A 26,510-nucleotide genomic window follows, 5' to 3' on the forward strand; every position below is an offset into this window, starting at 1 on the left:
AAGGGGATCAAGCGAAAGAGTAGGGGGATGGGATGGACAGAGTCCTGGGAGAGCCCTGCCACAGAGGCAGTCCAGGTCCCCAGCACAACCACCTTGATTCCTGCAGCCACAGTGCCCAAGCCGCAGCCCAGTATGCATCACAGCCTAGCACTCGGTCTGAGATGAATACAGAGGCAAAAGGGGGATGACCCCTAGGCTGCTCCTGGGCAGAAACACAGACACCTGCCCAGGGGGCACGTAGGTCCACTGTGACTACATGGGCCTGACTTTCTTCCGTGGTCACCTCCTCTGGGGTGGGACCCATGCTTAAGGGCAACAGAGCCTGATCAAACTCCTCAGGGCTTCCACTCAGCCTGAAGAACAGACCCCACCCCTAACAGAGCCGGAATGGCCATGGGGCAGAGAGGCCCCGCCAGCAAGCAGTGTGGCTCTGCCACAGCACCAGCCACGACCCCTATCAAGGGAATGACGGCCAACACATCCTGGGGAAAGATGTGGCCAGCAGCCACACCACCCGTCCAGCTAAAAATAGTGGACTCACATGGTCTACACAGGAATGGTGTCGTTCAGTCACTAAGTCATGTCCAGCTCTTTGCGACCCCATGGACTGCAACACGTCAGGCTTCCTTGTCCTCCCCTGTCTCCTAGAATTTGTTCATACATAGGAATGCTCCCATACAAAAACACCCATTCAAAAACCACAGCAGATAACTTACTCTGTCTCTGAATTTAGGAGAAACAGTTAAGCAAAACAAAAAAGTCAAGGAACTACTCCTAAGTAAAATAACAAGAGAAAGCCCTTGAAAGAACAAATAATGAAACACATCTCAACAGTTTATTAGACTGAGTTCAAATAGGAGGTAATAAAAATGCTAAAGGTATTAAGAAAGATTATCGATAGAAATGCAGATCACAGTAAAAAGAAACTAGAAAATATAAAGATGCAGAAGGCAATTCAATTGCTGAGATCAAAAGCAATTTAGAAGCAATGAGGAGCAGATGAAATGACACAGAAGGTGGGAGAGCAGCCAAAATGGCAGAATAAAAAGACCCTGAGCTTACCTCCTTGCATGAGCACACGAAAGTCACAGCAGATGCAGAACCACCATTGATGAAAGAGACTGGAACATTCCAGAAAAGATTTACAACCAAATATATAAAGAAGGAACTGCAATGAGTTGGGTAGGAGGAGCAGATTCCCTATATAGCTGACTCCCAAACCACCCAGGTGAGAAGCCAACAAACGAGAATAAGTAAATTGTAGAGGTTTCTCCCATAGGAGGAGAGCTCTGAGCCCTACACCAGGCTCCCCAACCTGGGTTCCAGCACCAAGACAAGCCCCCAGAGCATTGACTTTGAAGGTCAACGGGGCTTAACTGCGGAAGCCCCACAGGACTGAGGGGAATAGAGACTCATTCTTAATGGGCACACGCAAAATCTCATGTGCACCAGGACCCAGCACAAAAGCTCTGATAGGAGCCTGGGCCAGACCTAACTGCTGGTCTCAGAGAGAAGAGGTGGCAGACAAAGCTCCAACCATCCAAAGGCTGCATCAAGATTTCCTGAGCCCACTCCTGCCTCTGGACACACACATAGACACAGTGTGGCTCACTAGAGGGCCAAGTCACAGTTCTGCCCAGAATTGGGCAGGCGCCCCCAACCAGGAGGCCTCCACAAGTTTCTAGACCACCTCACTGACCACAGGGCAGACACCAGAAACAAAACAACTATGATTCCTACAGTCTGTAGGCCCAGTCCACCAACACAGACCAGACCCTATCCTGGGCCACCTGGGCCCTGGCCCTGCCCTCTAGCAGGTCAGCACGGCTCTCAAGACACCCGGGACCCCATGTCCAACTGCATCAGGAATCAGAATCCCTGCACCAGTGAGCTCTGGAACCCCTGAGGCCTGCAGCCAGACTCCAGAAACCAGCTCTGTTCCCAGCTGAGTGGCACTAATCCCAGGATCTGGCTTCACCTGCCAGTGGGTGGGCAACAGCCCCAGAGTCTTCCAGATGCTGACTCCAGCACTAGTGAGTCAGCGCTAGCCCTAGCACCCCCTAGGGTTCTGCACCCACTACCTTATAACCAAATCCCACCAAACAGCAACCAGCAGCACCCACACAGGCAGGGCCTGGAAACCAATCAGACTAGGGACCAACCAAACCCACCACACACTGCCCACGTAGTCAGTCTGCCACAACAGAAGGCTTCATGCAGCCCTCTTAAGAGAAACCCTAGAGCATATAGCTTGGGTGATGAGAGGGGCATGCACTGTTAGATCTATAGGATGTCTCCTACAGAAAGCCACTTCTCCAAGACCGAGAAATGTAACTAGCCTATCATATACATAAAAATACAAATAGCAACTCAGACAAAATGAGGCAGTAGAAGAATATGTTCCAGACGAAGGACTAAATAAGGAGACGGAGAAATAAGACATAAATAATATGCTACTTAACAACCAATGGTTCACTGATAAACTTAAAGAGGAAATAAAAAAATACCTACAGACAAATGAAAACAAAAACACACTGATCTAACCATATGGGACAAAGCAAAAGCTAGTTCTAAGAGGGAAGTTTATAGTGATATAAATTTACCTCAGGAAACAAGAAAAGCCTCAAATAACCTAACTTTACTTCTAAAGCAGCTAGGAAAATAAGAATCAACAGAACCCAAATTCAATAAAACAACAAAAAAAACATACAGATCAGAACAAAAATCTATGAAACAGAGTCAAAAAAACAATGGAAAAGACTAATGAAACTAAAAGCTGATACTTTGAAGAGATAAACAAAACTGATAAATCTTTATCCAGACTCATGAAGAAAAGGGAGAGGGAAAAATTTAATAAAATCAGAAATGAAAAATGTTACAACTGACAACACAGAAATACAAAGGATCATAACAGACTTCTACAAGCAACTATATGCTAATAAACTGGACAACCTAGAAGAAATGGAAAAATTCTTAGAAAGGCACAGTATCCCAAAATTGAACCAGGAAGCAATAGAAAATATGAACAGACCAAGTATGGAAATTGAACTAGTAATCTTTTAAACTCCCAACAAACAAAAATCAAGGGCTAGATAGCTTCACAAGTATATTCTACCAAACATTTAGAGAATAATCAATGTCTACCCATCTAAAACTATTCCAAAAAGTTGCAAAGGAATGAACACTTTGAACTCATTCTATGAGGCCATGATACCACAGAAAAAGTACGTTATAGGCCAATATCAAGGATGAACACAGATGTAAAAGTTCTCAACAGAATCCTGCCAAACTGAATCCAACAATACATTAAAAGGATCATCCATGATAATCAAGTGGGATTTATGCCAAGAATGCAAGGATTTTTCAGTATCTGTAAATCAGTGTGATACACCACATTAACAAATAGAAGAATAAAAACCATATGATCATCTCAATAAGCGCAGAAAATGCTTCTGACAAAATTCAACATCCATTTATAATAATAAACAAAATTTCAGATAACAGGCATAGAGGGAACCTACCTCAACATAATAAAGGCCACATATGACAAACCCACAGCTAACGTCATACTCAATGGTGAAAAACTGAAAGCATTCCTTGTAAGGTCAGGAACAAAACAAGGAGGCCTAATCATACCACTTTTGCTTCAACAAAGTTTTGGAAAACTTAGCACAGCAATCAGAGGGAAAAAAGGATATAAAAGGAGTCTATTGAAAAGAAGTAAATCTGTTGCTTTTTGCAATGACATAAAGCATCTGCCTCCAAAGCAGGAGACCTGGGTTCGATCCCAGGGTCAGGAAGATCCCCTGGAGAAGGAAATGGTAACTCACTCCAGTATTCTTGCCTGGAGAATCCCATGGACGGAGAAGCCTGGTAGGCTACAGTCCACGGAGTCGCAAAGAGTCAGACTCGACTGAGCAACTTCACTTTCACTAATACTATGGGGAACCAGTAGAAACAGTGTCAGACTTTATTTTTGGGGGCTCCCAAATCACTGCAGATGGTGACAGCAGCCATGAAATTAAAAGACGCTTACTCCTTGGAAGAAAAGTTATGGCCAAACTAGATAGTATATCCAAAAGCAGAGACATTACTTTGCCGACTAAGGTCCGTCTAGTCAAGGCTATGGTTTTTCCTGTGGTCATGTATGGCTGTGAGAGTTGGACTGTGAAGAAGGCTGAGCACCGAAGAATTGATGCTTTTGAACTGTGGTGTTGGAGAAGACTCTTGAGAGTCCCTTGGACTGCAAGGAGATCCAACCAGTCCATTCTGAAGGAGATCAACCCTGGGATTTCTTTGGAAGGAATGATGCTAAAGCTGAAGCTCCAGTACTTTGGCCACCTCATGCGAAGAGTTGACTCACTGGAAAAGACTCTGATGCTGGGAGGGATTGGGGGCAGGAGGAGAAGGGGATGACCCAGGGTGAGATGGCTGGATGGCATCACGGACTCGATGGACGTGACTCTGAGTGAACTCCGGGAGATGGTGATGGACAGGGAGGCCTGGCGTGCTGCGATTCATGGGGTCGCCAAGAGTCAGACACGACTGAGTGACTGAACTGAACTGACTGAACTGATACATAGAAAATCCTAAAGTCAAAAACAGAAAACTACTGGAGCTCATGAGTGAATTCAGTAAACTTATAGGATACAAACTCAATATATAGAAATCAGTTGCATTTCTATTTACTAACAATAAACAAGAAAATATCAAAAAGAGAAATTAAGGAAGCAACCCAATTTACCAGTGCAGCAAAAAGAATAAAATATCTAGGAATAAGCCTTCCTAAGGAGGCAAAAGACCTATACTTTTCTAAAAGACCTATAGTTTTCACTATAAGACACTGATAAAAGAAAATTGAAGATCACAGAGATGGAAATATATACCATGTTCTTGGACTGGAAGACTCGATATTGCTAAATTGATAATACTACCTAAGGCAGTCTACACAGATTCAATCCCCATCAAATTACCAATGGCATTTTTCACAGAACTGGAATAAAGGAATTTTAAATTTGTATGGAAACACAAAAGACTCCAAATAGCCAAAGCAATCTTTTTTTTAATATAAATTTATTTATTTTAATTGGAGGTTAATTACTTTACAATATTGTATTGGCTTTGCCATATATCAACATGAATCAGTCACAGGTATAGACATGTTCCCCATCCTGAACCCCCTCCCTCCTCCCTCCTTGTACCATCCTTCTGGGTCATCCCAGTGCACCAGCCCCAAGCACCCAGTGTCATGCATTGCCCAAACCTCCTACAATCTTGAGAAAGAAGAACAGAGCTGCAGGAATTATGCTCCCTGACTTCAGACTGTACTACATATATAATCAAAACAGTGTGGTACTGACACAAAAAAATACAGGATAGAAAGCCCAGAGAGAAACTCATGTACTTAGGTCAATTAAAATATGACAAAGGAGGCAAGAACATACAATGAAGAAAAAAATCTCTTCAACAGGTGTTGGGAAAGCTAGACAACTACATGTAAACCAATGAAATTAGAACACTCTCTCACACCATACACAAAAATAAACTCAAAATGCTTTAGAGATCTAAATATAAGACTTGACACCATAAAACTACTAGAAGAGAACATAACCAAAACATTTTGATGTGAAACATATCAATGTTTTCTTAGGTCAATCTCCTAAGTCAAAAAAAGTAAAAGCAAAAGTAAACAAATGAGACCTAATTAAACTTAAAAGCTTTTGCATAGCAAAGAAAACCATCAACAAAACAAAAAGAAAACCTACAGAATGGGAGAAAATGTTTGAAAACTGATAAGGGATTAGTATTCAAAATATACAAACAGTTCATATAATTCAATATCAAATAAATGAAAAATCTTTTCAAAAATAGAAGGTCTCAATAGACATTTCTATAGAAGACTCAAAGAAAGGCCATCATTAAAAAGTCAAAAAATAACAAATGCTAGAGATGGTGTGGAGAAAAGAGAACCCTCCCTCTTATACTGTTTGTGGGAATGTGAACTGGTGCAGCCACAACGGAGAACAGTATGGAGGTTCCTTAATCAATAGGGTTACCAAATGACCCAGCAATCCCAATCCTGGGCATATATCCAAAAAAACATGAAATCTCTAGCTTGGAAAGAAACATGCGCCTCAATGTTCATAACATTATTTACAACAGCCAAGACATGGAAGCAGCCTACGTGCCCATCAACAGAGAACTGGCCTAAGAAGGTTTGGTAGACACACAGACACAGACACAGACACAGACACACACACACACACACACACACACACAAAATACATTATTACTCAGCCATAAAAAGAAGAATAAATTATTGCCATTTGCAGCAACATGGATGGACCTAGAGAATATTATACTTAGTGAAGTCAGAGAAAGACAAATATTATATGATCATTTTTATGTGGAATCTAAAATATAAATCTATATAGAAAATAGAAACAGACTTATATACACAGAAAAATTTATGGCTACCAAAGAATAAAGGGAGGGAGAGAAAAAATAAAATAGAAGTAGTGGGATTAACATATAAAACTACCATACATAAAATAGATACACAACAAGGATTTACCATATAGCACAGGGAACTATTCTTAATATTTTGTAATAACATACAATGTAAAATATTATGTATATATAAAATAATATATCTAAACATAGACGATGTAGCAATGATGGTCTAACAGAAAAGTTGTAGGGTGGTAAGTCAGGAGGATGTAAGAGACGTGCTATTCCCACTTTTCATAGTAGAGCGTCAACTCCACATAAAATTAAACCATTCACTTAATAAAACAGAATTATCCAACTTCTTAGTTTTCTTACAATACTTTTTAATCAAAAGAGAATCTTTTTTATTTTTTATTAATTTTTTTTTTAAATTTTACTTTACAATACTGTATTGGTTTTGCCACACATTGACATATGTTTATAACATCCATAATCTATTAACCAAATCCTACAGTTATTCTGCTGTTCTTTATTAGTTCTGTATATAACCGAATTCATTGTTTACCACAAAAAAATAGAATGAACCAGATATTATATGTGATAAATCTGGATTTTGAATGAAATAAGTTGCAGAACACCATTCACATAGATTAAAAATAAACATGAACATATACATTAAAAAATTATATATATATAATTGAATCACTTTGCAGTACCCCTGAAACTGATACCATATTATAAGTCAATTACACTTCAATAAAAACTTAAATTTAAAACATATATAAAATACATTTTTTTTAAAAAAGAGTTTAAGATATAAGGAGGGGACAGTGGGGTCACATAAACACCATGGTCTATTGATTGATCAATCAGTAATTAATGCTTATTATGAACTCAGAAAATATTTTGGTCTTCAGAGAGGAAGAATGCATTCTGAGGAGAAAGACTAAAAAATTCATTGCCTTCTCTCAACAATATTAATAGAACAACTAGGCAGAATATCAGCAAGGATATAGAAAAAATAAGACAAAAATACCATCAACCAACAGAAAGTAATAGACATTTATACAACACTCCATCCCAAAACAGCAGAAGCACATTCTTTCCAAATGCCCATGGAACTCTGTCCAAAAGAGGCATCATGGACCATGAAACACACCTCCACAAATTTATAAGACTCTGTATCAGTCAGAGCATATATTTTCCAACCACAATGAATCAAACCAGAAATCAGTAACGGAAGGGTAAGAGGTAAAACTCCAAATGACACTTCTAAATGTGTCAAAGTCTTAAAGGGAATTTTAAAGTTTGTTAAATTGAATGAAAATGAAAATACAATAGGTCAAAATAAGTTGAACACAGTTAAAGCAGTACTGAGAGGGAAATGTATAGCACTAAATGAAAACATTAAAAAAGTGATGTCTCAAAGCAATACTGTAGGTCTCATACCAAAAATCTAGAAAAAGTAGAGCAATATAAACCGAAAGCAAGCAGACAGAAAGAAATAATAAAGAGCAGAAACCCTGCAGAGATCCTTGGGAGATCATGTGATCAGGATGCCAGGGTTTGGAGTAATCCAGGTGCTAACCAAGAAATACTACATACATTGTCAGCAACCACCAGACACTGAGACAATGCAAGGAAGGACTCCCCTACAGGTTTCCAGGGATCATGGCCCTGAAGACATCTGGATTTCAGACTCCTAGCCTCCAGACCTGTGAGAATAAATTTCTGTGGTTTTGAGCCACCCAGAGGGTGACACTTTGTTCCAGCAGCCTTAGAAAACTAACTCAGCTTCCATTTAGGGAGGGGAGTGGGAAAAGAATAACAGAAATTTTGATTAATACAACAGAATACAGGAGCTATTCCTAATAGAAAAAAAGTTTTTACATAATGCAGAATAACATAGCAGAAATAAATTGAAATACACCAGTAATTCAAAAAGTATGAACATATGAAATCCATATATTAGAATACAAAACGCTGAATGGGTTTACAAATCTGATTCATCTATGCAGTTTTCAGATGACATTTCTAGGACAGGACAAAATGATAGGAATGTAGAAAGAACACAGAAAATGAAAGATATACCAGACACCACCTAAAAAGAGAAGAAGCAGGTATAGTAATATTAACATCAGAGATTAAAAGGAGCAATTCATGCATGCAATGCACCAGAAAGAAATAAACTGCAATGTTCCTAAACAGCAATCATCTACAAAAACGTCAAGGGAAAGCTGACTATGAGGACAATTGGAAAAACCCAGAGTGGGAGACATTCTCTTCTAAAAGAAGTGATTGGAGAACAGATGAGAAAAACACCAGTAGGGCAACAGAAAATGTGAACAATTTAACCAGCAAGATTAATCCAAAAATACGTTCAAAACCCTGCTCCCAACAAAGAGAATTCATATTCTTTTTCTTTTTTTAGCACATAGGACAATTTATAAAATTAACCAGGTACTAGATTTCCAAGAAGTCCCCACATATTTCAAAGACTCATGGTCACACAGACAATCCTTTCTTGGCCAAAATACAATACTGTTCATCTCTGAATTCAACTTTGTTCTAAGAGAGATAAAAAGTAAACGACAACAAACAGCATTTCTTGCCTACACTGCAAACACAAATGACGCGTAACACAAGGTGTTGCTTAGGATGCAAGAACACAGGGACTCCTGGCCAAGGTGGGAGTATCAATTGTCATAATTTGGCAATGTCCATCAAAAGTTAAAATACACATTTCCTCCTTGCCCACCAATCCGTTCCTGTAATTTTTTATATAGACACACTTGCACATGTGCAAAGAGAAGAGTGTGCAAGGACTTTCATTACAGTATTGATTGTTATAGCAAAAGATCCAAAAACTTTAATGTCCATCAATGTGGGAAGGATTAAACTGTGGTCTTCTCAGGTAACTGAATAGTAACAAGAATGAGACAGTGCCATGTTTATGATATTGAAGAGCTCTAAAATGCTTAAGGTCTGGAACAATGTATATAGCCATGATCATTTATTTTTCATAAGGAAAAGGGTCTTTATTTTCATTCTAGAAAAATACCATGCTAACAGCATCTGCTAGCAGTGGTTGCTTCTGTAAGCACTGGGAGACAGGGAAGACTTATTTTAACTAAAAGAAATGATCTGCATTTTACCATGTTCTATGAATTACTATTCAAATAATAAACAGGCAAAAAGCCTCTAGTCACTTTATTCATTCATTTAAAATATAGCAACTAAATAAAATGAAGTCTCTAGTGAGAAGCCTAATAAATTGCAGATATTCCAAATTCTTTTGCACATTCCCTTTAAATTCCTTTAATGATGAACTATCAGGTCTAACATGTCCGTGCAGTTAAACCAGCAAACACGTTCAACAAGGTTTTCAAGAGGGTCATTACCTGACTGGTACATGTGAAAGTACTCAGTCAAAAACTACAGGCCAAAAGCAGTGCAAACAAGTGAAAGACTACTTTCTTTCATGGCAAACCAGCTTAATAAATCCTGGCTATCTTCTGATCTCTCTTCCCTCCCTACTCCCAAAGGACACACCAGGGAAATTCCAGCCCTTCCTCAAGGCAGGTGCTATTCTTGGTTCCTGGGTTGGTCCCACCCATACCCCTCCAACTCCCACCAACTCCAGCAGCACATCCCCCAAAAGTCACATGACTTACTCCATGGATTTGTTGAGATCCCCTTACCCTTATTACTTTTCCCATCACTCATCACTATCTAACATGCGTAATTGTTTACTTCCCATGCGAGAAGGTGAGCCCTTTCTAGCATTGAGGGCAAGATTTCCTGCTATTCACCAGTCCCTAGAAGTATACAGTAGGCCCTAAATGAATGTACGTGACATAAATTTGCAGGAAATCTCTTAACATAGTTTTCTTCATCTTCTGGCCAAATCCCATCTATTGTATATTTATTTTTTAAGACTGCAGCTTTTTCTAGTCTTTTAACCTAGACAGTGTTCAAAGAGAGGGCAAATGGAGAGAAGTTCTTTCCAGAGAAAGAACAGACTCACGAAGGGAAAAAGAACTTGTAACCTTGGTGTTGGATTTTGTTTAAATTCACCAAGCTAATATGTTACAGGTTCAGAATCATTTATTTTCCTGGCCATCCAACTGTAAAAGTTAAGGAAAATCTTTTCAAACAGTATGAGGAATAAAACCCCAATGCTACAGAAGTACTCTAAAAGCAAGGATAACTTCAAAGAAGTTATTTCATCTGGGAGGGACTTCAGCACTCGTGGAGAAGGAGGTGTTTGAGATCTAATGAAGTCCCTGAGGATCAAGCATCCAGCTGCCTGTCCCCTGGCAGGATACCCTGGACTCCCATCAAATTCAGCTCTCTAGTGGACTTCTCACACTTACGTTCCCCCAGCTTCATTCACCAGGGAAATGGTGCTAACCTGTGTCAGAGAATCATGGGGACAGAAAGTAGTCTCTTCACTTTGCCATTTCCAGACTGTTCTGTTTTGAAGGCATTGCCCCCTTTTTGGTTAAGGGAGACCCACACCCTGAGTGATAGTGAAGGACATGGAAGCCTGGCATGCTGCAGACCACAAGGCTGCAAAGAGTCAGACACAACTTAGCAGCTAAACAACAACCACATCCTGGGAAGTACTGTCACAGGTTCACCTATGGCTCTAGTCTTCCAGCGCTGACCCACAGAGAGAAGATGGTGTCAGCTATGTGGCACCAAGACAAATGCTCCATTGTTCCCAGCCCTTCCCACTGTATCCTTGTAACCCACAAAATATAGAATGACCTGTTGAAATCCTGCCACATCCCCTGCTTCTCTGAGGGCAGGTTATATATACACTTGTGAATTAGTGCACAGCCCAGTATCAGCCCAACAAACAGTTTCTGGAATCCAATTCCAATAAAGAAAATAACTGTCTACTCTAAAAAGTAGTACACATACATATATACATACATTATCGTCATTGTTTAGTTGCTAAGTCATGCCTACATCTTTTGCAGCCCCACAGACTGCAGCCTGCCAGGCTCCTCTGTCCATGAGGTTTCCCCGGCAAGAATACTGGAGTGGCTTTCATGCCCTCCTCCAGAGGATCTTCCCGACCCATTGATCGAACCTGCATCTCCTGCATTGGCAGGCGGATTCTTTATCACTGAGCCACCAGGGAAGACCATATACACACGTGTGCGAACATATAAAAAAAAGGTGGGAGCCTAGTCCACTCCCCACCCATGGGCTTGTCCAATCTTTAGCCAGCAAGTTCTGCTTACAGTCTAATCTAAATTACTCCTTTAATCAACATAAGACTTATTTCTCCCATTCTCACTGGAAAAGAAGAGTTCATAAATATTGCCCATCTTATACATCTTCCAACACTTAAGGACCCCTCTCTGCCTTCTCTTCTCTGAAACAAATGAACCCTTCAGCAAGTCCATGGCAATCAGCCAATTTATTTCATGGTCCCCTCAATCTTGAAAACCTGCAAGCTTGAATCAGACATAAAGACAGCTATATGGCCACAGTCCTGCTCCTTCAATATTTAAATCTGTGTGATTATTCTACCTCTTGCTTTGTTATATTTTAACCAGAGCCGGGGATGAGAAAACAAGTGCTTTTTTGAGCATCTGTCACTGCTGACCCTGGGTTACTTCTGCAGTGCATGCTTATAGCACTTACCAAGATTATTAAGTGCTCCAGTGACATTATTACAAGAGGGGGCAGGACCAGTGTCAGCCTAATGAGGCGGCGGATGATATCTGATGGTCTCCATCTGAAAATCAGCAGAGGCCAGCCTGTGCACTAATCAAGTCACCGAAGGCCCTTCACCCGGGACAAGAGCAGCCTTTGTCTCCACCTGAGAGCAAAATGAGCCACCTCCTTTCTAGTGCTAATAAGTTTAATGGAGACGGTTATGTTCCATGGGAAAAGCTGGGCTCTCCTCTTCCAGGGCAAGCATCCAAAACAAGGGGCTCGAGAAGGCAAGAAACTATTCCTTCATGAGCCGCAACCTGAACCCACAGGCACTTTCACGGTACTTGACATGGAATATGAGCTCCATGCATGTTTCTACTGAAGCCATAATGAGTTATTAGAATTTACCCATGGTTCTGAACTTCCTGGTAGCCTAAGCAAAGACGGGAAAAAGGAGGACTTCCCTGGTGGTCCAGGGGTTAAGAATTTGCCTGCCAATGCAGGGAACACAGATTCGACCCTGGTCCACGAAGATCCCTCATGTCACAGGGCAACTAAGCCTGTGTGCCATAACTACTGAGCCCTACGCACTCTAGGGCCCACAAGCTGCAACCACCAAGACTCCCACTCCTAGAGCCAGTGATCTGTCGAGAAGCCACTGCAATGAGACCTCCATGTACTGCAACTAGAGAGCAGCCCCACTCACCACAATTAGAGAAAAGTCCAAGTGTAGCAACAAAGACCCAGTATAGCCAAAATTAAATAAATAAGAATTTAAAATAAAAAATAAAAAACCCAGTAAAAAGAAAAAGAGGAGAAGGGGGGTAGGGATGACAGCCCTCTGTGCAGTCAAAAATCTGCATGTAACTTAGGGTTGGTCCTCTGTGTCTGTGATTCCACAGCCACAGATTTAACCAACTGTGGACTCAACCAACAAGAGATCATGTAGTATTGTGTTACTTACTATTGAAAAAAATTCCCCTACAAGTGGAGCCATGCAACTCAAACATAGCTTGTTCAAGGGTCAACTCTATACTTGTTTACAACGTTTTCTTGTATGAATAACCCTGTCAGAGGATACAGATTGTTTTGGAGAATGTTGAGCACATGCTTCTGAGTTCTCTAAAGTCCTTTGCTTTCAAACCCATGCAAAGCAGAGGCCAGCAAGAAGCCAGTGCCCTCTACATTCTTTGCTGGGTAGGGACGAGACCTGGGACCCTTTGCTGTGGTGCTTGCACCTGCACAAACATGTCCCCCAGCAGCAAAATACAGAGAAACTGCAAGAGACTAAAAATAACTGTGTGCGTGGGTAACTGGGGTGAACTGTGGACAATAAGATACAAAACTGCCTCTTCTGAGGAGCCAGGAGCAAAAGCAGAATACTGGTGCCCGTGCCCCCTGCACACACCACCACCAAAGGGGCGGGCAGACAACCTATGCCAACCCCCTGACCCAACCCCTGGGCACACTCCCCACCTCACCCCTTGGAAGGAATCAGCTCACCCTTCTGGGGGAGTGAGCAGGCAAGGGAACCTGTTGATTGTTCTCCTTCCCCTCTGCTGCAGCAGGGGCCCCATAAGGCTGAGCCTGAATTTCCTGCCTGGCTTCTGATCAATTTCTATTGATTGAGGAAGCCAAGAATCCTGGTTGGTAACAGAAAGATCTGTTGGTTGCACAAATACGTATAAGAACATATTTGTAGCCCACCCACATCTGCTTATGGGGCAACAACCAAGGTCAGACAGCAGCTGTTCCAGTGCATCTTTAACAGCTGACAGGAACATACTATGGGCTCTCAGGCATTTGCATCGCTGGCTGGGCCAGAGCAAGAGACCCCACGTTCCCAACGACAGATCATGCCCACAGCGGTCAGTCTGGTTCAGAAATGTATCCACAGTTTCTCACCAAGTGGTGCAATTGTACTTGCTAATGAGATACAACCAATTCTAGGCTTATTTTTTCCTCTTTAGGCACATAGTCACCAATGACAATACAGTCCATATATTCAAACAGGAATCCAGAGAGTTAGGAAAAAGAACATAATTTGGGTTTAAAAAATAATTTCATTGAGTAGTATCATCATACATACTCTCTCAACACAGAAAGAAAGAAGTCACACTGTATTGTCCCAGCTTCTAAGAAAGATAAATAGAAACTGTAAGAAAGCAGTAAGCCTACCAAACTTCGAAATTTAATGAGCGTTTAAGAGGGGAAAGCCTGAAAACTCCTCCTGTCAGCCAGGTTGAGGGGAAACAAATAACAATCTCACATGCTATTTGAGATAATATCATTGATACGTTGTGTCAAATTGCCCTCATATCAAAATCCAAACTATCCTTTGATCCAGCAGTTCCAAGACTCTATTACAATGAAAAAATATAATATTTCTCTATTTCTTTATAAAGTGCGAAGAAGTACGTATAAGAACGTATTTGTAGCCTGTATAAGTATTGTTTATAAAAAGAAAAACAGAAACAGGAAAATTTCTAGCAATAGAAATAAAGCATGGTTTGTTCAAAGAACCACGCCTCTTTCCTTGTTGGCATGCACAAATACTTACTGAGCATCTGCTATACTGATGGGGTTCTAGGCAATTTGTTACCTCACAAAAATATTCCAAAAAAATCTCTGGTCTTGTTGAGATTATATTCTAGACATAATGGTTTCAAATACATTCTACACATTCTTGAAGTATAGACATGCATATATCTGTATGACATTTCTGTAATACAGGTAATGCCAGATACGCTCTTGAATGAAACCTTTGTAAAGCTCTGAAGCCCCTGTGAGTCCCTTCCATGCAAATAGGAAGCCACTGGAGCAGGTTTGAAATAAAAAATTAACACCAGCTTGAACTTTAGAACACACTTAACTGGCTTTCATGTATACATTCGGTCCTGGCTTTGATGTATACACTAACTGTACAATCTCAATTTATTTAACATCTACATTCCAGACTCACAGAATTACCACAAGAGTTTAGACAAAAAGAAAAAAAAAAGTCTAAAAACTCTTTAGAGCTGCCTGGAAAAAAAAGTAGACACTCAATAAATTTATTTTTCCTGTCCTTTCTTTTCAAACTGTCTCGAGACTCAAAACCCTTAACCACTCAGTGTCTTTCTTCACTAATTGATTATCCAACTGAAAAGAAAATATATTCTTTAAAAACATTCAAATAATAATTATGCTGCTGAATCAAAGAATTTTTAATTGTCCTTGCTCTTTCCTTCCTGACATCACAGAAAAAAAAAAAACAACCTTCTTTCCTTCAGCAACTATATCTTTGTACTTCTTAGCACTATTCCTTCTTCATAAAGGAAGTTGGTTTAAAAATATTTTTTAACTAAGCAGATATGTATTAGCTTATTCTCACCTGTATTCTGATAGTCACTTTTGTTTCTAAAAAAATAATCCTTTTCTCATAAAGCTTACATGTCAGCAAGGGCAAAAAAATATTTTTTCTTTTTTTAAGAATTTGAAAAACCCACAGGCATGCTGAAGTCCGAAACTGACCGCAGCATCCTCACCATTTGCTTTCTATTGGATGTTTTCCCATAATTCACACACTCCATTTAATGCCTGAGACTGTGAGCACAATAAAATCTTTCAATAGAGTATCTGTTAAATAGTTCCAATTATGAAAATAAAGTCCAGTGGCATAAAATAAGCTGTCTTGTGGAGCCCCTGCCATCTGGGAAAGTGATGCTCTAGCAGGTAATCTGCTAGAAGGCTAATGAAGACCCAGGTTCTCCAGGTGCTGGAGTTGGCCTCCAGTTGCCAGGCTCTACCAAAGTAATTTTTTCAGAGTCCAGGGCACAAGTAGCTGATTAAATATTGAAAACACTTCTCAAAACTTACTATCTTTATATCATGTTTCATCAAGGCTTTCAGGAACTTAGCACCAAGGAAAAAAATACTGTAAAAATAATGCTCTGTTTTATATGCCTATGAGAACTGTGTAGTCAATATATATATATATATTTTTTTTTGCTTTGCTTACCAAGAAGTTCAAACCAGATATAAATCTTAGTAACTCATTTATTCATTCATCTATTCAGTAAACATACATGGGGCTCCTATTACATGTCAAGGACCATGCAAAGTCCTGATGATTCAGAGCTCAAGGGCGCAGTCAGCTTTTCAGAAAGCCATGGGCAGATACTGAATTAAGGAGGGATCATTTCTGTGACTGAGATATACATAGGATAATCTGAGAGCCCATAGAAATGGCACTTCATCCAGCCTGGGGAAATGGAGGGGTGAGCAGGGAGAATCAAGGAAGGTGCCCCCCAAAACTGAAATATTCAATAAGATATCACCTCTGGTTCTTGGTAAATCATCTCCCATTTGATTTCTGATGTTTCTAATTTTTTATTTAAAAATAATTTTAAACCTTCATAGAAAGAGACTGGAAAAAATGCATACTTATTTAATCATACATATGCATATTTAGCCATACAAATAAAAGTCACTAAACAATATCCTTGTAACCTAAAGGAACCCTCAAATTTTATTTTAAAAAAACACAGCTTTGTTGCTGTTGTTCAGTCACTAAGTCATGTCCAACTCTTTCCAACCACATGGACTGCAATCCCCAGGCTTCCCTGTCCTTCAGTCTCCTGGAGTTTGCTTAAACTTATGTCCATTGAGTCAGTGATGCCATCCAATCTGTCACCCCCTTCTCCTCCTGTCTTCAATCGTTCCATAAAAAAGTCACTAAACAATATCCTTTTAACCTAAAGGAACTCTCAAAATTTATAAAATCACAGCTTACAATAGGATATTACAAGGTCTCTAGGAAGACCAGACCTAATTAGGAGTAATGTGCTTTGAAGAGTTCATTCTTGCCATGAATATTTTCCATGATTCCAAAGTAACTTTGTTTAAAAATATGAAGGTACCTTCTTACTAAGCACATTCTCAGCCTTGCCTCTTCACTACTGTTTAGCACACCAACCCCAGAGGTATTGATCCAGTAGCTCTGGGTTGGTAGATGGTGACTGACAACACAGGTGGACTCTGCACTTTCTAGACGCATTCTGGCTTCCTTCCAGATTTGGCTAATGCAAAACCACGGCATTCCTTTGCCTCCTCCTCCACCAACCTTCCCCTCTGCCACGTCATTCACTGTGAAAGAACGGGGTGCCTGGCATCATTTCAAATTCTATCATTGATTCAAATCTATCCCTAAGCAAACTGCTTTTATTTCAGAGGAACACTTTCTAGTGATTGGAACTGCAGGGGAAGTAAAACAATTCTCCATTTATGCAGCATCCCCATCCCCAAAGGAATAGTTCCTATGCCGACAAATACCTCAGAAGCAATAAAGGGTTTGGTGGGTTGGAGTCTCTTTTGTGACTTTGTAAAAAGTCAGAATACCATGTAATAGATAATACTTAACTACAACAACAAATACCATAACAAATATTTCATACGCATGACTCCCATTTAATAGCAACCACCTCATAAACCTGTGGTAAAAATGACAATATCTAGCTTATAAATCCAAAGCAGCAAGGAAAGGAAGTTTCCTTTTTTCTTCTTTCTTTTCTCTCTTTTCCTCTCCCTATTTTTGCACAGCACTTATCACCAGAAACACACTTGTTTGTTTCCCCTCTTTCTTTAATACAATGTATGCCCTAGAAAAGTTCATTACTATATCTCCAACTCCTGACACCAACAAGTCACATCAACAAATATTTGTTGAATAAATGATGTTTTTCAAAATCTGTTTAGCTCATTCACATTCCATCCTTGCAGCTCAATACTAAAAACCAAGGCACAGTGAAGGTACAAAGGATGCTTCCCAACCTCTGCTTAAACCTCTTCTCTTTTACTCTGGCAAAGAACAACATCCTACAAAAAGCCAAAGCTATTTAAACAAATGCTCCAAGAAGTTCTGTTACTCCTGCCGCAACCCATCTAGAACCTTACTGTATACATCACCATTAAATGCATTTTGACACCTTTGAAACCTGCTCACTTTTCATGGTTCCCAAAAATGTTATACTGACTCCCTTTCCAATATCTTAAGTCAAAAGAAGTGGGGGGAGTGTAAGATCACTGATTAACAATGATACTTAAAAAAAAAAATACACACACACACAGTGATACTATAAAGCATTCATGAACCTCATTAAATGGACCACACAGCCCCAGAGCTCCCTTTTTAACAGGTACAAAGGCTACTTTGAACTTCAGAATCTCTGCAGCCAAAAAGTTCACCTTCCCAAATATGAGTCTGTAAAGAGGAAGCAACCCAGATATGCACAGAAATCAGTGGCTGCGGGTCACTTATATCACAGGAAACCTGCTGCTGCTGCTACTAAGTCGCTTCAGTCGTGTCCGAATCTGTGTGACACCATAGACGGCAGCCCACCAGGCTCCCCCATCCCTGGGATTCTCCAGGCAAGAACACTGGAGTGGGTTGCCATTTCCTTCTCCAATGCATGAAAGTGGAAAGTGAAAGTGAAGTCGCTCAGTCCTGTCCGACTCTTCGCGACCCCATGGACTGCAGCCTACCAGGCTCCTCCGCCCATGGGATTTAGGAACTGACAAAAAGAGAATCATAAAATACAACTAAATAAGCAGTAAACTGTCTGATCCAGAGTCGCTCTTGGTTCTGTCACTACAAGTGAACAGACCACAGTAAAAAAAAAAAAAAAAAAAAAAAAAAAAAGAAGAAGAAGAAGAAAGAAAAGAAAGAAGGAAAGAAATTTAAGAATAAATAAATAAATAAAAGCATCAGTCCACAGAAGCCAAGGGGCTTCAAGCAGGCCATAATTCTAAACCTCAGTACTCTGGCTTGACATTTGCTATCGAAGTGCTCTATTAAACTGCCTGCCAAGGAGCAATGAAGCAGAGCCCTAGCAATTCTTTCAACAAGCTACCGAGAGTGGAAGGCTAATTTAATGGGGCAGGGCCAAGCGCATTTAACAAACTGCACATCTGTAAGATGGAAATAAGCTGTCCTCATCTTCAGCAGTAACTCTCTAAGTAACTCTGCTAAGGAGCTCCAAAATAGTGTTGAAGCCTTTCTCCTTCTTGGTGTGTAGCTGCCAATGAATTTTTTTCCATCTGCAGAAAAGAGGCTGGCAAAACATGAGGCTTTACCCAGCACCACTGGAGCCCCCGGAGCCAAGAATGGAAAGACTCGAGCAGCATCTGATTCCTTTCCTGGAGAAAAGACACAAGGAATCATGTCTACTTGGCCTTAACCTACACACTTTTTCCAAGTTTCTTTCCCCTTACCCCAAAGAAAATCAAATCATGCCACATGGAAGGTGAGTCCATTTCCACATCAACCTTTTGAGTCTAAGTGTGTACCAGGAAGCCTGGACTCCACCTAGAATGTTGCTTTTATTTGCTGCACTCGGGGTGTCTTGCTAAGCCTGGAAAAGGCAGCCTACTAGTCTGACTAGTAAAGTTTTGGGGGATAAGTAAGAGCAAAAAACACAAAGAGTGGCCAAAAATGATTGATGACAAATATAATTCCTTCAAAGAGAAAAGTATCTCAGAAAAATCCACAGAATTAGAGACTCCTAGAGTGACAGCACTCCTGGGTATCATTTTAGCCTCTTCTTTCTGATTTGAAGATGAGGAAACCGAGACCAAGAGAGGAAGTGACATGCCCCAAATTACATAGTATGTGGCAGCAAAGCTGTGTCTCACAGGTCCTTTCCACACGGGTAGGCTGCCTCTTCTAGAAATGGAATCGTGAGCCAGCAGCTATGCTGCAGAAAATCAAATGAAACAGGCAAGAATTTGAGCTATCGTATCCAAAGAAGAGCCGTGTCTGAAATGGAGGTCATCAGGGTGTCTCACTCAGTCTTACTCTAGACAATTTCCTGTGAGACTATTCACTTAAGAGACAGACTTAAGACTCAGCAATCTCGAGCTCTCTGGGGCCCTCATTGCTGACAACTCTCCCATCCTTCAGTCATCAAACAGAGGCAGAAGTGCCACTGACCAGACACATGGCCCACACCCACATTTGCTTTGGGGGCCTGAAGACAGGTAACAGGTAACATTCAACTTATAAACTATTGCAGGACACTGACAGCCCTCAAATGATTAGCAGCCTACATCACCTTCCCACTATGCTATCTTCCGTCTTTATCTCATACTTTGTCAATCTGTCTATTTTTTTCCCCTCCCTCTCTCTCATCTTTTCTCAGTCCTGGCAGCACAACTAAGAGAGTTGTTTAGACCTGTTGATAACTGATAAGAAATAAAATAAGAAATTGCTGCTTGACACAATGAAGTTAGAACACTCCCTCACACCATACACAAAAATAAATTCAGAATGGCTTGAAGACTTAAATATATGACATGATACCATAAAACTCCTAGAGGAAAACACAGGCAAAATATTCTCTGACATAAATCATAGCAAGGTTTTCTTAGTTCAGTCTCCCAAGGCAATAGAAATAAAAGCAAAAATAAACAAGACCTAATCAGACTTATAAGCTTTTGCATAGCAAAGAAAACCATTAACAAAAGACAAACTAAGGACTGGGAAAAAATACGTGCAAAAGAGGCAACTGACAAAGGCTTAATTTCCAAAATATATGAACAGCTCATGCAGCTCAATAACAAAAACAAACAGCCCAGTCAAAGAATGGGCAGAAGACTTATATATGGCCTTTCTCCAAAGAAGACATACAGATGGCCAATACAAGAAACAATGTTCAACTTTGCTACTTATTCAGTTCAGTTGCTCAGTTGTGTCCGACTCTTTGCGACCCCATGAATCCCAGCACGCCAGGCCTCCCTGTCCATCATCAACTCCCGGAGTTCACTCAGACTCATGTCCATCGAGTCAGTGATGCCATCCACCCATCTCATCCTCTGTCGTCCCCTTCTCCTCCTGCCCCCAATCCCTCCCAGCATCAGGGTCTTTTCCAATGAGTCAACTCTTTGCATGAGGTGGCCAAAGTACTGGAGCTTCCGCTTTAGCATCATTCCTTCCAAAGAAATCCCAGGGTTGATCTCCTTCAGAATGGACTGGTTGGATCTCCTTGCAGTTCAAGGGACTCTCAAGAGTCTTGTCCAACACCACAGTTCAAAAGCATCAATTCTTCGGCACTCAGCTTTCTTCACAGTCCAACTCTCACATCCATACATGACTACTGGAAAAACCATAGCCTTGACTGCTGCTAAGTCGCTTCAGTCGTGTCCAACCCTGTGCGACCCCAGAGATAGCAGCCCACCAGGCTCTGCCATCCCTGGGATTCTCCAGGCAAGAACAGTGGAGTGGGTTGCCATTTCCTTCTCCAGTGCAGGAAAGTGAAAAGTGAAAGAAGTCACTCAGTCTTGTCCGACTCTTTGCAACCCCATGGACTGCAGCCTAGCAGGCTCCTCCGTCCATGGGATTTTCCAGGCAAGAGTACTGGAGTGGGGTGCCATTGCCTTCTCCATACCCTTGACTAGATGGACCTTAGTCAGCAAAGTAATGTCTCTGCTTTTGAATAGGCTATCTAGGTTGGTCATAACTTTTCTTCCAAGGAGTAAGCGTCTTTTAATTTCATGGCTGCAGTCACCATCTGCAGTGATTTTGAAGCCCCCCAAAATAAAGTCTGACACTGTTTCCACTGTTTCCCCATCTATTTGCCATGAAGTGATGGGACTGGATGCCATGATCTTCATTTTCTCTGACTGTTGAGCTTTAAGCCAACTTTTTCACTCTCCTCTTTCAGTTTCATCAAGAGGCTCTTTAGTTCCTCTTCACTTTCTGCCATAAGGGTGGTGTCATCTGCATATCTGAGGTTATTGATATTTCTCCCGGCAATCTTGATTCCAGCTTGTGCTTCTTCCTGCCCAGCATTTCTCATGATGTATTCTGCATGTAAGTTAAATAACCAGGGTGACAATATACAGCCTTGACGTACTCCTTTTCCTATTTGGAACCAGTCTGTTGTTCCATGTCCAGTGCTAACTGTTGCTTCCTGACCTGCATACAGATTTCTCAAGAGGCAGGTCAGGTGGTCTGTATTCCCATCTCTCTCAGAATCTTCCACAGTTTATTGTGATCCACACAGTCAAAGGCTTTGGCATAGTCAATAAAGCAGAAATAGATGTTTTTCTGGAACTCTCTTGCTTTTTCCATGATCCAGTGGATGTTGGCAATTTGATCTCTGGTTCCTCTGCCTTTTCTAAAACCATCTTGAACATCAGGAAGTTCATGGTTCACGTACTGCTGAAGCCTCGCTTGGAGAATTTTGAGCATTACTTTACTAGCATGTGAGATGAGTATAACTGTGTGGTAGTTTGAGCATTCTTTGGCATTGCCTTTCTTTGAGATTGGATCAAAACCACAATGAAGGATCAACTCACACCAGTCAGAATGGCCATCATCAAAAAGTCTACAAATAATAAATGCTGGAGAGGGTATGGGAAAAAAAAAGAACCCTCTTACATCGTTTATGGCAATGTAAATTGGTGCAATCGCTATGGAGAAGAGTACGGAGGTTCTTCCTGAAACTAAAAACAGAGTTGCCATATGATCCAATAATCCCAGTCCTGGGCTATACCCAGAGAAAATGCAAATTCAAAAAGTTACATGCACCCTAATGTTCACAGAAGTACTATTTACAATAGCCCATGCACAGAAACAACATAAATGTCCATCAACAGATGAATGGATAAACAATGTGTGTGTGTACACACACACATATACACACAATGGAATATTACCCAGCCCTAAAGAAGAATGAAATAATGCCATTGCAGCAAGGGAGGGACCTACAGATTATCATGCTAAATGAATTAAGTCATAAAGAGAAAGACAAATAGGATATGATATCACTTATATGTGGAATCTAAAATATGACACTAATGAATTTATTTACAAAACAGACTCACACAGAAAACAAACTATGGTTACCAAAAGGGAAAGGAGGGGAAGGGATAAATTAGGAGTTTGGGATCAGCAGATACAAAACTGCTATATATAAAAATAGATAAACAACAAGGACCTACTGTATAGCACTGGGAAGTATATTCAATATCTTATAATAAATCAGAATGGAAAAGAATATGAAAAAGCACACACACACATATATCTCTGTATGTATAGATGTGTGCATGTGTGTATACACACATACAAAACTGAATTACTTTGCTGTACAGCGGAAACTAACAGCATTTTAAATCAACTCTATTTGAATTTTAAAAAAAGAAATTGCTGCTTATCTTCAATGAACAGAAGTACAAGATTAGGACTGAGAGCTGTTTGAAGTACATTCCTGTTAAAAACATTCAGGAAGCTACAACATAAAAGTACTTGAGATGAAATGAATTCAGGATCACAAATTAAGATCAACAACCACCTCTACATTGAAACATTACAAGACACAGCTCAGTATCAAAAGTTCTTTCATAAAAAGTCGATATGATTACAGGAAGATATAGAAATCACAGTATTTAACAGATGGGCAAGCAGCATAATCCCCAAGATTAATGAAACTCTGGATCACCACTGTTTAATATAGTTTTTGCTAAGCACGAGTAGCTCATACGCTAAGGATTTGTAGTTCGATCAAAATATCTTCTCTGCATCCACTTGTGAACATAATACTCACAACATCCATGTGATTAACAAAAGCAGCCTAGTCCAGGAGGCTTGCCAAAGGCAGGCAGCAGTGTGGCATATCTAAACAAATGAACATGGAAAGGTATCATTATGACTGATGTTGTAGACAATTGGGATAAAAAGCTTTTACAGTAAGTAAGAGGCTTTTGGCAGGGGACAAGTCTTAAAGAGGTCCTTAGGCTCAATAACCTTTCCCAGCCACAAACCAGGTACAAGAAAGATCCAGACTTCAGACAGTGTCCTCTTATCCCCAGGCAGAAATATCCAAAGAATGTAGACACAGTGGATGCAAATTTTCAGCAGTGGCAGGAACAGGAAAGAGCACAGGCAATGCTCCTCTTTCCAATCCCAGAGAATCACTTAATTCAGTCCTGCTATAACCAGGTGGCTCAGTGGATAAAGAATTCACCAGCCAGTGCAGGAGACACAGGTTCAATCACTGGGTGGGAAAGATCCCCTGGAGGAAGGCATGGCAACTCACTCTGATATTCTTTCTTGGAGACCCCCATGGACAGAGAAGCCTGGTGGGCTGCAGCAGTTCATCAGGCCACAAAGAATCGGACACAACTGAGCACATATGCACACATAACTTAGTGGGACCAGGCCGCCCTCTCTTTTCCTTAAGTGGAAACATTTGGTTTTTGAGCAAGCACCTTGAACTTTACCTCCAGGTATAAAAAAGAACTTGCCAGGTACCTAAGATGGATGACTAACTTTCAGCCCTCCTTGATTAATCTCTCCATGGATGTCTGCCTAAATAAAGACTCATTATGGAATGGCTACAGGACAGAAGCCAAAACACTCTGATGTCCAAATTAAAACTGTTGGCTCTTCCTCCTTCTCCTCCCCTTAAAAAGGTATTTAAAGGTTTTTCCCCCCTAGAACAATACAAACACAATACATCAGGAGATCTGCCATTTTAGAAGAAGGGGCTGGAGGACAAGTCAGCGGAGTGATACAAACGAGTCTTCAGTGGGAAATTCACAGATGGAGCAGGTCCTGGCTGTGTCTTAGAGAAACTCAAAGCACAGAAATATAAGGCTTGTCCTAAAATGTGGAGGGAGAAGAGCAGCTGTTCGGGGTCCTGGTCCAATAGGCCTTTCAAAGGAATACAGAGAAGAAGGGGTGCATTCCTTACATTTGAGCATAAGGCCTACAGCACCCAGGCTGCTGGATCAAAGGTGAGGGCCTCTGATGGAGCAGAAGCAGGAGTCCAGGGAGGAAAAAACAAACAGAACAAAGAGCCACTTTGTTCACAACAGGAAAATCCATGTCAAGAAGGACTGCCGCTGTTGTTGTTCAGTCACTCAGTCATGTCTGACTCTTTGTGACCCCAGGGACTATAGCCCGCCTGGCTTCCCTGACCTTCACTATCTCCTGGAGTTTGCTCAAATTCATGTCCATTGAACTAGTGATGCCATCCAACCATCTCATCATCTGTTGCCCCCTTCTCGTCCTGCTCTCAGTCTTTCCCAGCCTCAGGGTCTTTTCCAGTGAGTCAGCTCTTGATATCAGGTGACAAAAATATTGGAGCTTCAGCATCAATCCTTCCAATGAATATTCAGGGTTTATTTTTTTTAGGATTGACTGGTTTGATCTCTTTTCTATCCAAGGGATTCTCAAGAGTCTTCAGCACCAGAGGTTTGAAAAGTGAAAGTTGCTCAGTTATGTCCAACTTTTTGTGACCCCATGGATGTACAATCCATGGAATTCTCCAGGTCAGAATACTGGAGTGGGTAGCCTTTTCTCTTCTCTAGGGGATCTTCCAGGGATCAAACCCATGTCTCCCACATTACAGGAGGATTCTTTACCAGCTGAGCCACAAGGGAAGCTTACCAGAGGTTTGAAAGAATCAATTCTTTGGCACTCAGCCTTCTTCATGATTCAACTATCACATCTGTACATAACTTCTGGAAAAAAACATAGCTTTGACTACATGGACCTTAGTTGGCAAACTGATGTCTGGGACCATGGCAAAAATATGAGACAAAAAAATGATACAATATTTTTTGTGGTCAGCATGTTACCCCTCTGAGTCAGGTACCTATCTGAATGTCTCTTTCTTTGTCGGTCCCAGATACCTGAGCCCTGCTGGTAGGTCCTGAGCCAATCTATTCAACAGCCAAGATTTTAGAGCTCCTGGCTTGCACCAGGAATTGAGTTAGAAATGACGCATGCAGAGAAGCATTCTACAGGTTCTCTGCTCTGAAGATACAAAGAGCAGAAAGAAAAGAAAGCTGGATGGAATCTACCAGCTTTATCTATTTCATCATGAGCAACAACAGTTGCAGAAGCTGTCAACATCACAGAAAAAGCCTTGTGATTCCATAAAGCACTTCATACTCCCCATTCCTCCTTCAAAAAGTAACTTCCCCCACCAAGTCGATATAAAGGCTCTCACACATTGGAGCTGCATTCCCTTGACTGAGGAATGTCTCCAGTTAAAAACTAAGAGGAGGAAACTCCTGGAACTTATTAGTGATTTGTAGCTCTGTATGGAGTTAACTGCATCCGTCCCAAAGGAAGCAGTTCAGGTAGAGTCTGAGGGTTGGTTCCCTAAGAGATGTACAGAGTATATGTACATGCAGAGGTCAGCCCAGGCCTGCCACCTGTCCTAGTTCTTTCAGGCCACACTCCCCAAAAACATCTTGTTTGCTATTTTTTATATATTCTCAAGTTCAGAAAATTATTCTTGCTCTGAAGTAATTTCACATGCTGTAACTCTTAGATTTTTCCTTTTTTGTTAGTGTCTAAGAAGTCTTGTGCTTAGTCACTCAGTGGTATCTGATTC

At 40.8% G+C, this 26,510-nt stretch overlaps 1 protein-coding gene across 4 annotated transcripts in view; it reads right to left on the reverse strand.

Annotated features, from left to right (window-relative positions):
• The window catches only part of LYPD6B (LY6/PLAUR domain containing 6B), a 252,349-nt gene that overhangs the window by 104,945 nt on the left and 120,894 nt on the right, over positions 1-26,510 (reverse strand). For 2 of the 4 annotated variants that reach the window (XM_015093423.4, XM_060409977.1), the window contains exon 2: positions 23,709-23,779. The exons of the other annotated variants lie outside the window; for them this stretch is intronic. In XM_015093423.4, the coding sequence (XP_014948909.1) occupies positions 23,709-23,713 (5 nt within the window). In that variant the 5' untranslated portion in view covers positions 23,714-23,779. The remainder of the gene's footprint in view (positions 1-23,708; positions 23,780-26,510) is intronic. 4 annotated transcript variants of the gene reach the window in all.

This window comes from Ovis aries, chromosome 2, assembly GCF_016772045.2.
Source record: "Ovis aries strain OAR_USU_Benz2616 breed Rambouillet chromosome 2, ARS-UI_Ramb_v3.0, whole genome shotgun sequence".
Taxonomy (NCBI): domain Eukaryota; kingdom Metazoa; phylum Chordata; class Mammalia; order Artiodactyla; family Bovidae; genus Ovis; species Ovis aries.